The sequence below is a fragment of the Orycteropus afer genome, unplaced genomic scaffold (genome assembly GCF_000298275.1).
Source record: "Orycteropus afer afer isolate SDZICR_OR568_19922 unplaced genomic scaffold, OryAfe1.0 scaffold00036, whole genome shotgun sequence".
Classification (NCBI taxonomy): domain Eukaryota; kingdom Metazoa; phylum Chordata; class Mammalia; order Tubulidentata; family Orycteropodidae; genus Orycteropus; species Orycteropus afer.
In genome coordinates this window covers 3,074,164-3,089,572 of record NW_006921623.1, presented here as the reverse complement: position 1 = coordinate 3,089,572, position 15,409 = coordinate 3,074,164, and the positions used below count along the sequence as shown (strand labels likewise).

Genomic DNA, 15,409 nt, shown 5'->3' with positions numbered 1-15,409 from the left:
GAGCTGTTACATTATGGGAATTGCAATCAATGTCATGAGACAAAGTGTATGTGAACTGCTGTATGGAAAGTAAATTTGCTCTGTAAATTTTCACCCAAATCACAATAAAAAATAAAATTAAAAAAAAAAACTTTGCTAATCTGAGTTTAAAATGTCATCCCAGTATAGTTTTAATTTGCATTTTTCTTATTTAAAATGGGAGTGAGCCATGTTTTTCATTTTCAGTAAATACTATGCTTATACTGGTCTTTTTCTTAACTTACAACAGCCTTTCACAATCGGGAAACTAGATCTTTTGTTTGTGATAATAGTTACAAATATTTTTTTCTAACTTGTTGTTCTTACTTTGCTTTTTTTAAAAAAAAGATTTTTAAGTAGTAGAATTCACTGATCTTTTCTTTTATGGTGTCTAGGTTATTTAATCTTCATTTTAAGATTATTCTCTTCAAAAAGTCTTCCAGGAATTCCACTAGCATTGTCATGGTTTTATTTTATATCTTAAAATTTTTATCTATCTGGAATTTATTTTAGTGTAAAGCCTAACATTTTGATCAACTTTTAAACCAGATAACTACCCAGTTATTCCAGAACTATTTGTTGGATAATCCATTTTGTGGCCACTGATTTTAAATGATACCTTGCCACCCTACTCTTACCAGATTGTAAACTCCAAGAAGGAAACGACTTCACACCAGTACGAAAAAAACTGTTCTAGAACAGTGCCTTCAACTGCAAAGGAACTGTATCAAGTGCTGAGGAGCAAGGATATCTCCTTGAGGACTAAGGTGCGCCTGACACAAGCCATGGTATTTCCAATCGCCTCATATGCATGTGAGAGCTGGACAATGAATAAGGAAGACCCAAGAAGAGTTGATGCTTTTGAGTTGTGGTGCTGGCGGAGAATGCTGAAAGTACCGTGGACTGCTAAAAGAACTAATAGATCTGTCCTGGAGGAAGTGCAACCAGAATGCTCCTTGGAAGCAAGAATGGCCAGACTTCGTCTCATCTATTTTGGTCCTGTTGTAAGAAGGGACCATTCCCTGAAGAAAGATGTCATGCTTGGTAGGGTGGAGGGTCCACGAAAGAGGGGGAGGCCTTCAACGAGATGGATTGACACGGTGGCTGCAATGATGGGCTCAAGTATAGCAGGGACTGTGGGGCTGGCGCCAGATCGGGTGGTGTTTCGTTCTGCTGTGCATGGGGTCGCTATGAGTCCGAAACGACTCGAAGGCACTTAACAACAACAACAGAACAGTGCCTTGAACAACACTACAGGCACTTAAATACCTGAGTAAAAAGATAAATATACAAAATTCCCATTTCACGGCGCTTTTAAGTCTTGAAAAGTATGCTGCTTCCACTGTCTTTTTGTACCTCTTAACCTTACAGTATTGTACACTGTCTACACTTCGCTGTTAAGAAAACTGAAATCCAATTAAAAATAATTTATCTTACTGTCTACGAAGACTAGCAGAAGCTGCTTCAAACGGGCGTAAGGCTGGTGGGGAAAATAAAAGATCAAAAAACCAAACCCACTGCTATCCAGTGGATTCTGACTCTCAGCGACCTTACAGGACAGAGTTAATTGCCCCAAAGGCTGTAAATCCTCACGGGAGTAAACTGCCTCATCTTTCTCCTGCGGAGTGACTGGTGGGTTCGAATTGCCAACCTTGTGATTAGGCGCCGAATGCCTTACCCACTGTGCCACCAAAGCTCATTAAATATAAAGCAGAGGCCGATAAGTGTGGCGAACAGCACCGAGACCAGTTACCATCACCCAGCCACAAATGCCATTAAGCTTCAGCCCACCCAGGCCCAAGTCTTGCCCGGAACCGTACCCTAAGGCCACTTCCTGCCACTTCTACCCTGCCCCCAGCCTGCTCCAATCACGCTGGCGCGTGCGCTGTGGGGATGTTTGCACTACAGCTACCGGTACCCAGAGACACAACCGGCTTCCGGCGCGGAGATGAGGTTAAACAAGCGCGGGCCCCTACTAATGACGTAAGCTCCGGTTGCAGCGCTGAGTCGGAAGCTGGGCCTCTTCGGTCACTGAGAATCTCTAGGACTGTCCCTGCTGGCTGTTCAGGCTCTGGTAAGAAAAGAAATTGCTTGTGGGGAGGGCATCAGAGGTCTGCAGTGAGTTTTTTCCCCCTACTCAAATATCTGTCCAGGCCTCTACACTTTTACTTCCTCCAAATACCTTCTCCTGTGCTTTCCTGACCTGTGTCTCTCTCCTTAATGAACTTTGACCCTGTCTGATTTGGGACCCCTTACCGTGCTCCCAGTTTCTTGTGTCTGTGTATCATGCTCCTCATAGAAAAGAGTGGAATACTGGCTTTGCTTTATCTTTTGACTTCCTTTCTCGAAACCTTGGGCCAGGGGGTGGGTCCCCCTTGCCCCGAATCCCTTATGGAACCTGGAGGACAAAAATATAAAGAGTAAACAGCAGATAGCCAGATGATAAAGAAGATAAAATGAAGCACGAGTTGCAAAGTAATCAAGCCAGTTGAAGGCGTACACCTTGTTGACATTTCTTAACGCAAGTGATCAAAACCAAAAACTCTCCTGGCATTCTGCTTCATGCTCCCTCCGTAGTTGGATATAGAAGACATGTCTAAAATTGAGTGATCAAAGGCCAGAAACATATTTTGATGAGTCTTCCCATGGGATCAATTTTTCTCTGCCACAACAAGAATGGATTTAGTCTCGCTGTCATAGACTGTCTTGGTCCCACGTGGGAGCCCACCTGAGATAAAATGTGACTGCAGAAGGAATGCTCTCTGCTTTTAACTTGATAAGTCCCTTCAAGTTTGCTAATGTAATGAAAGGTCTGTGGCCACATTAACATGACTTAGGATTATTAGTTGAAACACAGTGAAAACATTTTTTAATTTGTTTTGATTTGATGTATATATTACTCACCAGGACAGAGGTATTTATGCAGTATGATTTAGTAGAGCTTGATTATAACAATCCCAGTTTTATGATATATTCTAAATATTTCTGTTTAGAAAGAATTTCAAGTTTTATGTTTGTATCTTCAATCCTTTTAAGAGCTGATAATGGCACTTCAAGGATTAGTAGTACTGTTCATAAACAAAAGCTCTACTCATGAGAGAGGATTTTGTAGAGCTAGAGATAGACAAGGAGCTCTGGTAGTGCAGTGCCTAGGGCACTTGACTGCTAACCAGAAGGATGACGGTTCAAACCCACCAGCCACTCCTCTGAAAGAAGATTGGGCAATCTACTTCCGTAGTGATACTGCTGGGAAACCCAAGGAGCGGTCACTATGAGTCGGGTCCAACTTGATGGCACATAACAACAACAACAGAGATAGACAAGGAGGTCTGGTGGTATAGTGGTTGAGGCATTTGGCTGCTAAGCAAAAGGTCGCTGGTTTGAACCCACCAGCTGCTGTGCAGAAGAAAGATAAGCAGTCTGCCTCTGTAAAGATTTACAGCTTTGGAAACCCAGTGGGGGTCGCTATGAGTCAGAATTGACTTGATGGTAGTGGGTTTTGGTTTTTTGGAGAGATAGCTATTTTAGGTGGAGATCTTTGTGGTGAGTTTCAGAGAGAAACTTGTTTTCAAGCAGGACATATTCAAAAATAATTAAATCTAAAAGCTTCTAAGGATTGTGGTTGAGTACCATTCCAAAGTCTGACAACAGGATAGTGCTGTGTCTCTGTATGACAGTGAAAATAGATTATAAATCCCCCGTGACTTTGTTGAACATTTTAAAAAAAAAATGAAGGTTTCATTTTATCAGACCTTTCTTTTGGGGTCGCCAATATTTGTGTACTCTAATTCCTGTTTGTAAGACCATTGAACACGTTTAAACTGGCATCTCCACAAAGGTTCTCATCCAGTGGTCAATCTTCCCTTTTTCTGTAAAACTTTTCTATGAGTGATTGCATGATTTTAGCCTTTTTACAAGGAGATAGTTTGTGCACAGATTTGAAGTACACATGAAAAAGATAACCTTAGTGAGGTAGGTGAAAATATTTATGTTTTTCACAAACAAAAGAGATTTGTTTCCTTTCTCTTATTTTACACCTGCTGAAATCCCAAAGAGCCACAGTGTTTGACCCTGTAGATTGGCCTTCCACTGCAACCCAAGACAAAAACTAAAGCCCTTACCTTGAAGTAAAAGCATGGGTGCTATTGTGAATTACAAGGAATAAGGTAGAGTCAGTCAAAAAATATTTATTTATGATTTTATAATTATGATTTGGGAGCTCTGGTAGCGTAGTGGCTAAGACACTTGCCTGCTAACCAGACGGCTGGCGGTTCAAACCCACCAGCCACTCCTCAGAAGGAAGGTTGGGCAATCCTACTTCCGTAGTGATACTGCCTCGGAAACCGAAGGAGGGGTCGCTGTGCGTCGGGTTTGATTCGACGGCACATAACAACAACAATTATGATACATGATGCCAGACACAGAAGAACAGAAAGAAAAATTAGGTAAGACTTATTTTCACAAAACTTAGAGTCCAATAAAGTAGAAGATCTGCATTAGGAATACAATGTAGAAAGTTATTAATTCTACTAAAAATTATAGATGAACTGTAATGGAAAGCTAACTTCTTAATTTGATGGAATAGCATAGGTAGTCCCTGGGTTGAACATCTGGCTTACATACAACTTCCAGTTAAGAACTAACCCCTGTAATGCCTATTATATTAAAAATTCAAGGTACATATAATGGTTCATAATAACTAATGGACGTTACTTTGGGACACATACCAAAACATTAATTATTGTATTATTATGTAAAAGATGTTTTAATGTATCTGAAAGTGTTTCTTTAATGCTTTTTATGCATAGAAAAGAATACTATATACTAAGACAAACATTTGACTTAACTGACTTTGATATGGACCATACCTAACTGTTCCGATTCATGTATAAATTTGACTTAAAGACAGACTTAGGAATGGAACTCATTCATAATCCAGGGACTGCCTGTATTGAGAAAGGAGGAAATAATGCAATTATGATGATAAAATTTTTTTTCTGTGTTACATGTTCTGTACCACCACCACCACCCCCCTTTCAACTTACTTCTTTCTGCATAGGTGTGCAGATGACTTATCTCCTTGTATTACTCTGAACTCTTCTAAGTTGTGCTTAAAATGAAAAGAAAAAAATTCAAACTAGCTTATACAATATAGGGGAGTTTTATTGACTTTTATAACTGAAAAGTCTGGAAGACTTTTTTTTTATCTCTCAGCTCTATTTTTCTATATGTTGACTTATAGAACTCAGGCGTTCTCCAGATGATGTAAAGATGGCAGATTTATAGCTTACCAACCTGGCAACACAAGCAGAAAAAGAGTTATTTTTGCTATAAATTTAGCTAAAGGCCTGGAGCTGATCTTCATGAGGCCTTGCTAGGGTCTTGTGCTCATTCTTACAGCTACTAGATGAGGTCAGCTTCTTCTGAACACATGGACTGAGAGTGGGGAGGATCCCCAAAGGAAACATGTGGTTGTCATGTGAAAGAAGAGGGAGGGTGTTTTGGAGACGGAAAATAGTAAGACCTCACTCTACCTTTTATATTCCTCTGGGCTTCATCCATCCATTAGAAAGGTGGTAAAGTGGTGGTAGGGTGGGGTCAGCTATCAAGTCTTGGCACCACTATATAAATTAAGGGTAATAGTTAAGCTCTGGTGGCATAGTGGATAAGGCACTTGACTGCTAACCAGAATGTCAGCAGTTCAAACCCATCAGCTGCTCTGTGGAAGGAAGACCAGGCAATCTACTTCCATAAAGATTTACAGCCTCATAAAGCCAATGGGGGTTGCTATGAGTCGGAAAGGACTCGATGGTGGTAAATTTGGTTTTTGTTTTAGTTAAGCTTATGCAGCGCTTGGATAAGGATTGTTGTTGATTCCAACACTAAAACATGGTTATCTGTATTTTTTTTTCCATTATTAAGCTCAACTAAAATATACATAGCAAAAAAGATAAAATACATATAACAACACCTAACCAATTCCTTGAAGCAATAAAGCCCTGCACCATGCTGAGAGGAGCCTAGACTGTCTGCCTAAGCACTACAGCTAATTAACCATTAGCTCTTAAACAGAAAACACCACAGAGGAACATGAAGCAACTGGTGGAGATGCCTCAGAATTGTCAAGAAATGTGTAGTCTTTCTTCTTCTAATTAATAAGGGTAACTTTTCTGACTTACATTGGCTTTTGTTAATATGATTCTGTAAGGAGTCTTACAGACTCTAAACTAAAGGTAGACTGAATGTTCTTTTTTTCTCTCCTTCCCTTCCACCTCCTTCCCCACTCTTTCTAAGGCCTCTTCCCTTACAGCAATTCAACATCCTTGTAAGCACAATATTCATATCCTTTGTCTCTTCCCACCCTTTTCAGGGTTGTATTTCTATGCTGTGGCCTTAAAATTTCAGAAAGGGGAGAAAGCCTTTCAGGGAGCTTTGTTCATCCTGTTGTGCCACTGAGTCCACTTGGCGCTTGAATGAGGAAATGTAATCAGAAGAGTGCAAATGCAGGTTCAGTCAGCTCCACTAAATACCTTTGAGGTATATATCTACTTCATATTGCACATTGGGCCTGACAGTTGGAATTTGTGTCTCTCTTCCATGTTGTCAAAAATCAGATAAACAGTAGAAGTTACATTAGACTTAAGCAAAGATAATTTAATTTTTGTCAGTTTTGAGCCTAGAAGCAGAGATAGATTGCTTAATATATATTAAAAGCCCACAACATAAAGCTAATCTGGTTCCTGTCCTAAGTCTAGGATACAGTCTTAAAATTAGTTGATATGTGGGTTGGGCAATCTACTTCCATAGTGATAGTGCCTTGGAAACCCAAGGAGGGGTCACTATGAGTTGAGTCTGACTCGACGGCACATAACAACAATGTGGCTAAGGAATTTCCAGCTCTGACCCTGAGTCAGAATTCTGAGCAAGTGCTTCTCTGTCCTCCCTATGGTAAATGAGAACTAGTCTGCCAGCTTAGAAATTCATAGGATTCTAATCATTCCCAATAGTTCTTGTTTTATTGTCTTTCAGGTGCCACTGCTAGTTGATGAGTTTGCTTTGGCTTCAGTAATTCTCTGTATTTAATCTGTTTTAAAGGTATAGCAAATAGAGGTGGCAACAGATAAATGCTGAATGCTTTTTAGGCGTTTTGGTTTGAGCTACCTCCAAGTCAGACCACCTTGTCCGGTTGGTTTGTAAGCATTTTGCCAAAAATGCCTTCAGTCTTGGAACAGGGATTGGAAAATCTTAACTGCTAAAGCCTGTTTAAATGCATTGTATTTGAGAGATGAGAAAAGAAACAACTGTGAGTGTATTACTGTTGTGTTCCCTGCCCTTCTGTGCCTAATTCCTGTCTGTACTATAGCCCCTCCCCCTAGGTCTGCATGGAGAATACTTTAAAGTGAAATGACAGACCAAGAGAATAACAACAACATCTCAAGTAACCCCTTTGCTGCTCTTTTTGGCTCCCTGGCTGATGCCAAGCAGTTTGCCGCAATCCAAAAAGAGCAGCTGAAGCAGCAATCTGGTAAGTGGAGGAGCCAATAGCAGTAGATGAGATGACCCAGAATGGGGTCTTCCCAAGTTAAGTATTCTTTGGGTCCTTAATTACAGTTGGAGTTTATGTTTAGGGCAGAAGTTATTGTTTGTTTAGGGCATGCGTTGATGTTTTTGTTTTGGGGTCCTTCCCCCTGCATAAAAAGAGATAGGTTAACAGGTGGTTCTGCAATAACAGATGCCAGTAGAGACTCCAAAGCTGTCAAGCTGTTTTTGTTTTGAATCACCTGGTAAAAGCTATTTAAATAATCTACTTTTTAACATAAAAAACTGAGTTTGGGGTTTTAGCTGTGGAAAGCAAATCACATGCAGCTATAGAAGGCAGATGTGTGAAAGGAGTAGTTATAAAAGTTTTTCACCGTGTAGACAGATACATGAGATTTGTTCCATTGTTTCAGAGACTCAAGCAAAATATTTCCATTTCATTGATTGGCCTCTTTTGTAGATTACTGCTGTTAGGACAGACTGCTAAGAAAATACGATCCTAGCCCTAATGTGGAAAAAAAAAAATTACACGTGAAAAATTTACTAGTCAGAAAAATGACTTTCCTAATCTGGGAGCAGATTTAAGATCAAGTCCAGCTTCCTATCAGAAGACATACAGACCAGAAGAATTGGGATATTTCTCAACTATATTAGTCTTATGAGGGTATTCACAATCTTTCAAATCAGAAATTGTTTCCCTGTTCTTCCCTCTGAAAAGAATCATAGTGTTTTACTTTGAGAAAAGGAGAAATGTTTTTACATTTTCCCCTTCTTTAGTGTATTTCAAAAAATGATCAGATGCATAGCTGAGTTGTGACACTGCTCTCTGATTAGGACTGAATTAAAAAGAGATAAGAGCAAGACAGATAAGTAGTAGACATGGTGATAGATGGAGCAAGTGATAGTAACTGCAATGCTGACTTTTTAACATGATTGAAAGAAGCAGCTATGGGTCTCTGTCTCTGAACTCTCGTCCAGATTTTTATGATACAGGCTCAGACTGTGAAACCTTGGGTCAGAAGATTGTAAGACAGAAATGAGAGTGAGGAATATGAAAACCAAAGGAATGGGAATGTATAATTTATGGGTATGTGGTAAAGGGAATTTTGGTAAACAGTTTCTTAGTCCCTGTCACTCTTGGCATTTGAAGGCGAACTTAGCAATATAAGAGCAGAGTGACAGAACATTCTTCCTTCTGGCTGTAAACAGATGTAAGGCTGGCTAGAGTTGAGAGCATTGCAGGCACCAAGCAGTGGGGACAAATCAGGTACATGCCCTTCTGTTACTATTTTGGCACCCTCCCATCTTAGTTTGTTTACCCTGGGTTTATCCTGCCACCAGGTCTAACCTGTTTTCCACCAGCAGTGAGTATTCTGCCAAAATCTGTGGCCTGCTAAATTGAGCTTCATTTGTGCTGAACTCACCACACTGAGGCAACTCTTACTCCTGAGAGTTTTGCCTAACTTAAAGAATAGCCATTCTGTCAATAGAAAAAAACACATGCAGTCTCATGTATGGCTTTTAGTGAGTAAAACTACTTTTATTCAGCATGGGTGCTGTTCTGGGAGGCATTTTTTTATGTTGCTTTATTAAAAAAAAAATTAAAAGGAATCTCTCTTATACTGTTGGTGGGCATGTATATTGGAGCAGTCTTTCTGGGAGTCATTTGGTAATATATGTTAACCTTTAAATGGTCATGCTCTTTGACCCAGCAATTCTGCTTCTAAGAATTTATTCTACCAACATACCCATACAGTTGCACCAAAAGAGTAGCATATTTAATGCAGTATTATTCAGAAAAGAGCCCTGGTAGCACAGTGGGTAAGTGCTTGGGCCCATAGGAGAAAGATGTGGTTGTCTGCTCCTGTAAAAATTACAGCCTAGGAAACCCTATGAGGCTGTTCTGCTCCAACCTGTTAGGGTAACTGTGAGTTAAAATTGACTTGACAGCAACCGGTTTGGTTTTTGGTTTAATTGTTGAAAGTCATTAAAAATTGGAAACAACCCACATGTTCATCAGTTGATAAGCAGCTAATAAATCACAGTGCATGCATATAGTACAGCTACTGAGAATGAGGAAGGCTTATACATGATCCAACAGGGAAAAGTGTTTATGCCAGTTGTTAAAAATTAAGCCAAATTGCGGTCAATGTCATGAGACAAAGCGTATGTGAGCTGCTGTATGGAGAGTGAATTTGCTCTGTAAATGATCCCATTTTTACAAAAAGCTAAAAACTGAAAATCATAGTAATAAGCATTCGCATAGGAATAGGAAAAACATCTGCAACACTTTGCTGAGTTAAGTATATCAGTAAAGAATTGGTTTATAGGAGACTTTCTACATTGTATTTTTTTGTGTAGTTTAGAATTATTACAACAAATACGTTCTCTTGAAATCAGGAAAAAGCCATATATTTAAAATTATTAAAGACATTTTGATCTGTTAGGTAATTCTGTGTTCACTAGGATTGTATAGAGAAGATAATAATGCTATTTTGGGGCAGGCTGGAGTACATTGTGATAGAAATAATAAAACTTGTGCTTTGTAAAGTATGTTAGAATTTATAGCCAGAGATTTCAGAATCTTGAACTGAAATTTGACTGCTTGAAGATGTTCACTAATGAGGTGATTAACTTGTTTTATATCCCAAATTATCCCCCTTTTGGTTACATTGATCATTTTTGGTTGTATCCTTATTTCTCTCATAACAGAGAAGGATATAATTTTTAATGCCTTGCATTTTCTGACAGATGAACCCCCAGCTAGCCCAGATGACTCAGATAATAGTGTGTCAGAAAGCCTGGATGAATTTGACTACTCTGTGGCTGAGATTAGCCGCTCATTCCGTTCACAGCAGGAAATATGTGAGCAACTCAACATCAATCACATGATCCAAAGGATCTTCCTCATTACTCTGGACAACAGTAAGTCAGTCTGTTTATTACTCTACCTCTCCTACTCAGACTAGGTACTGGCTCTCAGAAACCTATACTTTGATTTCCATTTTGATACTCACTGGCCATATAACTACTTGCCTTTTCTTTCTTCAAGGGGGAATGGGAAAGGTAGCCATCATTGAGCTGAACTAAACATTCAGTGGAAGTCCTTAGAGGTGTCATACAGTGTGTTCTCTGTGTGCCCTAACTTGTAGTTTAACCCCAAAGTTAGCACTATTGTCTCATCTCTGAGATTTGCTCTTTAAATGTCACCATGTTCTATGACTGGAAAAAAGGTTTAAATCTTTAGATACTACTTTTGTGTGTCAGGATAATTTTGGTATTACCTCAGAACTTGGAGTTCAAGAGAAATGTTGTCAGGATATGTTTTCTGAAAAAGACAGAAACATTAATCTACCAGAGTAAAAACCATTTGCCAGGTGACCCAAGCTTGAAAAGTGGGAATGGCATCCCCAGCCGTTGTGTATATTTGGAAGAAATGGCAGTAGACCTGGATGATCAAGACTGGCTTGATATGAACAACATCGAGCAGGTACCATTCTTATGTTCCTAACATGTGCCCTCAGCTAAAATTGGCCACGTAGCCAAACTCTATTCCCCTTTCTGTAATAGTGATCTTGTTTGCCTCTATCTCTTACACTGTGGTATTTGTCTTTTGGAATCTTCTCATCTACAGTAGCCACGAGTCCAAATCTACCTATTCTTTAAGACCAGATTAAAATGCCATCTTATTTACAAAGCCTTGCCAGGTAGAAGTTGTTGCTCCCTCCTCCAAGTTTGAGAGTAACCTATGTATCTCTGTGGTAACTGTCACTTTCTCTCATGTAGTGGATTTTTTATGTACCTATCTTATCTCCTCTACTAGACACATGTTCTTGAGAGCAAGCCTTATCTCTTTGTCATCTTTATATGTTCTAAAATCAAAACAGTCCTTATACCTTGTAGGCACTTGATTAACAATAGGAAAAAAAAATGGTAGGGCATCCTACTTTGGTGAGTAGCAACTGGGATCTTAAAAGCTTGTAAGCAGCCATCTAGATACAACAATGGGTCTGTCCTTGTCCAGAGCAAAGAAGCATGAGGAAAACCAAAGACACATGGAAATAATTAGTCCAAGTGACTGGTACACCTTGCAATCCTCAGTCTATACGACTGTGAGAGCAGAAAATCTAGAGGGTGCCTGGCTACCACTGTCAACCACTCAGAGGGGGATCTCTGTAGGAGATCCTGGATAGGGTGGGAGAACAATGTGGAACAAAATTCAAAATCACACACACACAAAGGGGGAGGGAACGAGGTTTGCTGGTCTAATAGACCCTGATGGAACTACTGAGACTGTGGCCCCTAACTGCCCTTCAGTTCTGGAATTGAACCCATTCCTGTGGCTTCCAGCCAAACAAAAGACAGGCATATGAGCTGAACATTTACATTAGGTAGAAACACTCCTTGGAGAGATCAGTCATGGGAGAATAGAAAAGCTATGTATGCACAGGGAGACAGCTCAGGTGGCAGATGTGCATGGAAGGGTAGGACACAGGGAAGAGATAACTATGGGGAGGAAGTGGGAGGGGAGCTGTTGCATTGTGGGAAATTGCGGTCAATGTCATGAGACAAAGTGTATGTGAGCTGCTGCATGGAGAGTGAATTTGCTCTGTAACCTTTCACCCAATCACAATAAAAATTAAAAAAAAAAAGTGGTAGGGAAGACATTTCACAACTTGCAAGTTAATTTTACACATTTAAATTTTATTTATATGTCTAGGTGAGATTAACAATCACATAATTTCACACATAAGTTTAATCACTGATTTTCAACGCCATTCAACAAATACTTTTTTAAAGCATACTGTATGGTAGGGGATATGCTAGACAGTTAAGGCTTGATTTAGGATAACTTTATGTCTATAGTTATTTTCTATTTTGTAGAGAGAAATATTTTCTGAAATAAGACACTGAGTCCTTTTTTACCGCTCCCTTCTATATCCAAGTCTACGATTCTGACGGTACTTCCTGTCTAGAGAAAATCTGTGTCAAAATTGCCTTTTACATTTTTTTGCTCTTAAGATCAACTTTGCAGTGGTTTAGTGTTTTGTTTGTTTTCCTTAATAGGCCCTCTTCTCTCGCTTACTACTGCAAGATCCAGGCAACCACTTGATTAACATGACTTCTTCTACAACGTTGAATCTCTCTGCTGATAGAGATGCAGGGGAGAGGCACATTTTTCGTTACCTTTATTCCTGCTTCCAAAGAGCCAAGGAGGAGGTAAATAAATAATCCCCCTTTGAGTACTATACTGTCCTATGACTTTAGCATGTAAGCCAAAGAGTTGTGTCAGTGTCTTATGGATTTTACATATATCTGGAACTGAATATCAGAAGCATTACTGGTTTGTTCTTCTAAAACTTTAGTCTCCCTGTTCTGTGGCTTGCGTTCTGTCTCAGATAGTGAGGCCACCCCTTTGTCCAGTTTACTTGTGCCTTCTATTCTCTTTTAGCAAAGCGTTTCTACTAAGGTATAAATAGCAGATCAGGCTAAGCATAATCACTTGTAGAATTGCAATTTTAACAGATAGTAATGCCTTAAGCCAGAGAACGAATCTCTTGAATTCTCAAATATCCACGAGAGCAGTATCTTTTGAGGATATAATATCTTTTGCACTCTGTTTGCTGTGTCCACCCTTGTTCTGAGTCATAGAGCTAGACTCGTTCCTCTCTTTTTTACTCTGTTTTCAGATAACCAAAGTGCCAGAGAATCTGCTACCTTTTGCAGTACAGTGCAGGAACCTCACTGTGTCTAATACCCGAACAGTTCTCCTCACCCCAGAGATCTATGTTGACCAAAACATCCATGAACAACTGGTAGATTTGCTGTTAGAAGCCATCCAAGGAGCCCGTGAGTACATAAGCAATATCTGTGTGCTTCAACATTTTGATTTCCCAAATGTAAAATTCTTCTAATTGCATTAGAAAGTCTTAGAGTCATTATAGTTCTAGTATAAATTAAGGAAGAGTGCTAACATCTTGGCCTTGAAGATTGAATACTAGTTAAAGCAGAATATTTCTGATTAGGCTATATTCAACTAATTGGTACTAGAAAATTGGAATTTCATATTAGAATTATCAAAAATATAAAAAAAGAGCCCATGTGTAAGGCATATTAAAAAAGTCCTTTGGTCTCCTTTGTCTCTTGTTGCCTTCTGTTAGATTTTGAAGATGTTACTGAATTTCTGGAAGAGGTCATTGAAGCCTTGACAATGGATGAAGAAGTTCGAACTTTTCCAGAAGTCATGATCCCTGTGTTTGATATTTTATTGGGCCGAGTAAAAGATCTAGAACTCTGTCAGATCCTACTGTATGCATATCTGGATATTCTTCTCTATTTCACTAGGCAAAAAGATATGGCAAAGGTAGGTCTAAAAGATAGCATTCAGTTGAGCTAGAGATTTAATACGTCATCTTTCTCTCCGCATCTTTAGTGGTATAGTGGTTAAAGCATTGGGCTGCTAACCAAAAGATCAGTGGTTCAAGCCTACCAGCCACTCCATCAGAGAAGGATGAGGCAGTCTGTTTCTGTAAAGATTTATAGCCTTGGAAACCCTATGAGGCAGTTATACTCTGTCCTGCAGGGTCGCTAAGAGTCAAAATCATACCAGTGGCAGTGGATTTGGTTTTTTGGGGAGGGGGTTGATTTTGTTTTTGTTTTGGCTTCTCTATCCTGGAGGTGCTTTTTTGGTATCTATACTAATGTAAAATTACCTATAGGATAAGAGAAAGTTCTACTAATTGTTGTATATGTTGTATAGACTTAACACTTTGAGGCCCTCTTACCCCATTATCTGTATTTCACTATATGGAAAATTAAATAGAACTTGTCTTCTACAGGTTTTTGTAGAATACATTCAGCCCAAGGACCCTAGCAATGGGCATATGTACCAGAAGACCTTGCTGGGAGTAATTCTGAGTATCTCCTGCTTGTTAAAGACTCCGGGTGTGGTAGAAAATCATGGCTATTTCCTGAATCCATCTCGTTCCAGTCCCCAGGAGATCAAAGTACAGGAGGCCAACATCCATCAGGTGGAACTGTTTACCAGGGTATCCTAGGTCCCAGATCTTAGATTAAGTAGAGTTTCTTCAGGAAGCAGATAACAGATAAGGCTACTTGAACCTTTTGGGGAAAGCAAATTGATCTGGTTGGCTTTCTACCATACTCATGTAAAGAAATTGCCCTCTTTTTAGCATGTCTCCTTTGTACTTAGAGCAGAGGATATAACCAGGCTTTGAGGATAAGCTGCTGCTCCTCTTTGCCGTATGGTGGAGCACTGCACTTCCTTTCGATCTTCATTTTTCTCATCAAGCTATTTCTTATAACTTTAGCTCCTAAAATCTTTTGGCTAAACTCTAATCTGGAAGCTCGATTTTTTTTTTTTTTTTTAAACTTTGTTTTTCCTTCCTTTTCTCTACCTATGTCCTCTCTATTAGCCTTCTTAGCATAAATTATAGGAGAGATCTGGCCAACATGAGGTTGAATTTGGGCTACTTTAAGCCTCTTGTTTTACCATTTAATCAACACAGCTCTGTAAAGCAAGGGTCGGCAAACTACAGTCATGACCAAATCTGACTTGCCATCTATTTTTATAAATAAAGTTTTATTGAACATAGCTCCACTCATTTGTATATGTGTTGTTTATGGCTTGATTTCATGCTATAGCAGTAGAGTTGAATAGTTGTTACAGAGACCACCTGATGGCCTGCAAAGCTGAAAATATTTATTACCTGACCATTTGCAGAAACAGTTTACTGGCCCCTGCTCTAAAGCTATATAACTATTTTTCATTTTGACAGCTTATTGAGAAATCTCATTAGAGGCCAGAAAGAGATATTTATTAAAAGTCAGA

The 15,409-nt window shown here is 39.3% G+C and overlaps 1 protein-coding gene across 1 annotated transcript in view; it reads left to right on the top strand.

Moving 5' to 3' along the window:
- The first annotated feature begins 7,422 nt into the window (after nucleotides 1-7,422).
- The window catches only part of UBE4A (ubiquitination factor E4A), a 28,334-nt gene continuing 20,347 nt past the window's right edge, over nucleotides 7,423-15,409 (top strand). The window contains exons 1-7 of the mRNA XM_007936476.2: nucleotides 7,423-7,543; nucleotides 10,309-10,482; nucleotides 10,935-11,047; nucleotides 12,625-12,777; nucleotides 13,248-13,407; nucleotides 13,719-13,921; nucleotides 14,397-14,588. Of these exons, the coding sequence (XP_007934667.1) occupies nucleotides 7,423-7,543; nucleotides 10,309-10,482; nucleotides 10,935-11,047; nucleotides 12,625-12,777; nucleotides 13,248-13,407; nucleotides 13,719-13,921; nucleotides 14,397-14,588 (1,116 nt within the window). The remainder of the gene's footprint in view (nucleotides 7,544-10,308; nucleotides 10,483-10,934; nucleotides 11,048-12,624; nucleotides 12,778-13,247; nucleotides 13,408-13,718; nucleotides 13,922-14,396; nucleotides 14,589-15,409) is intronic.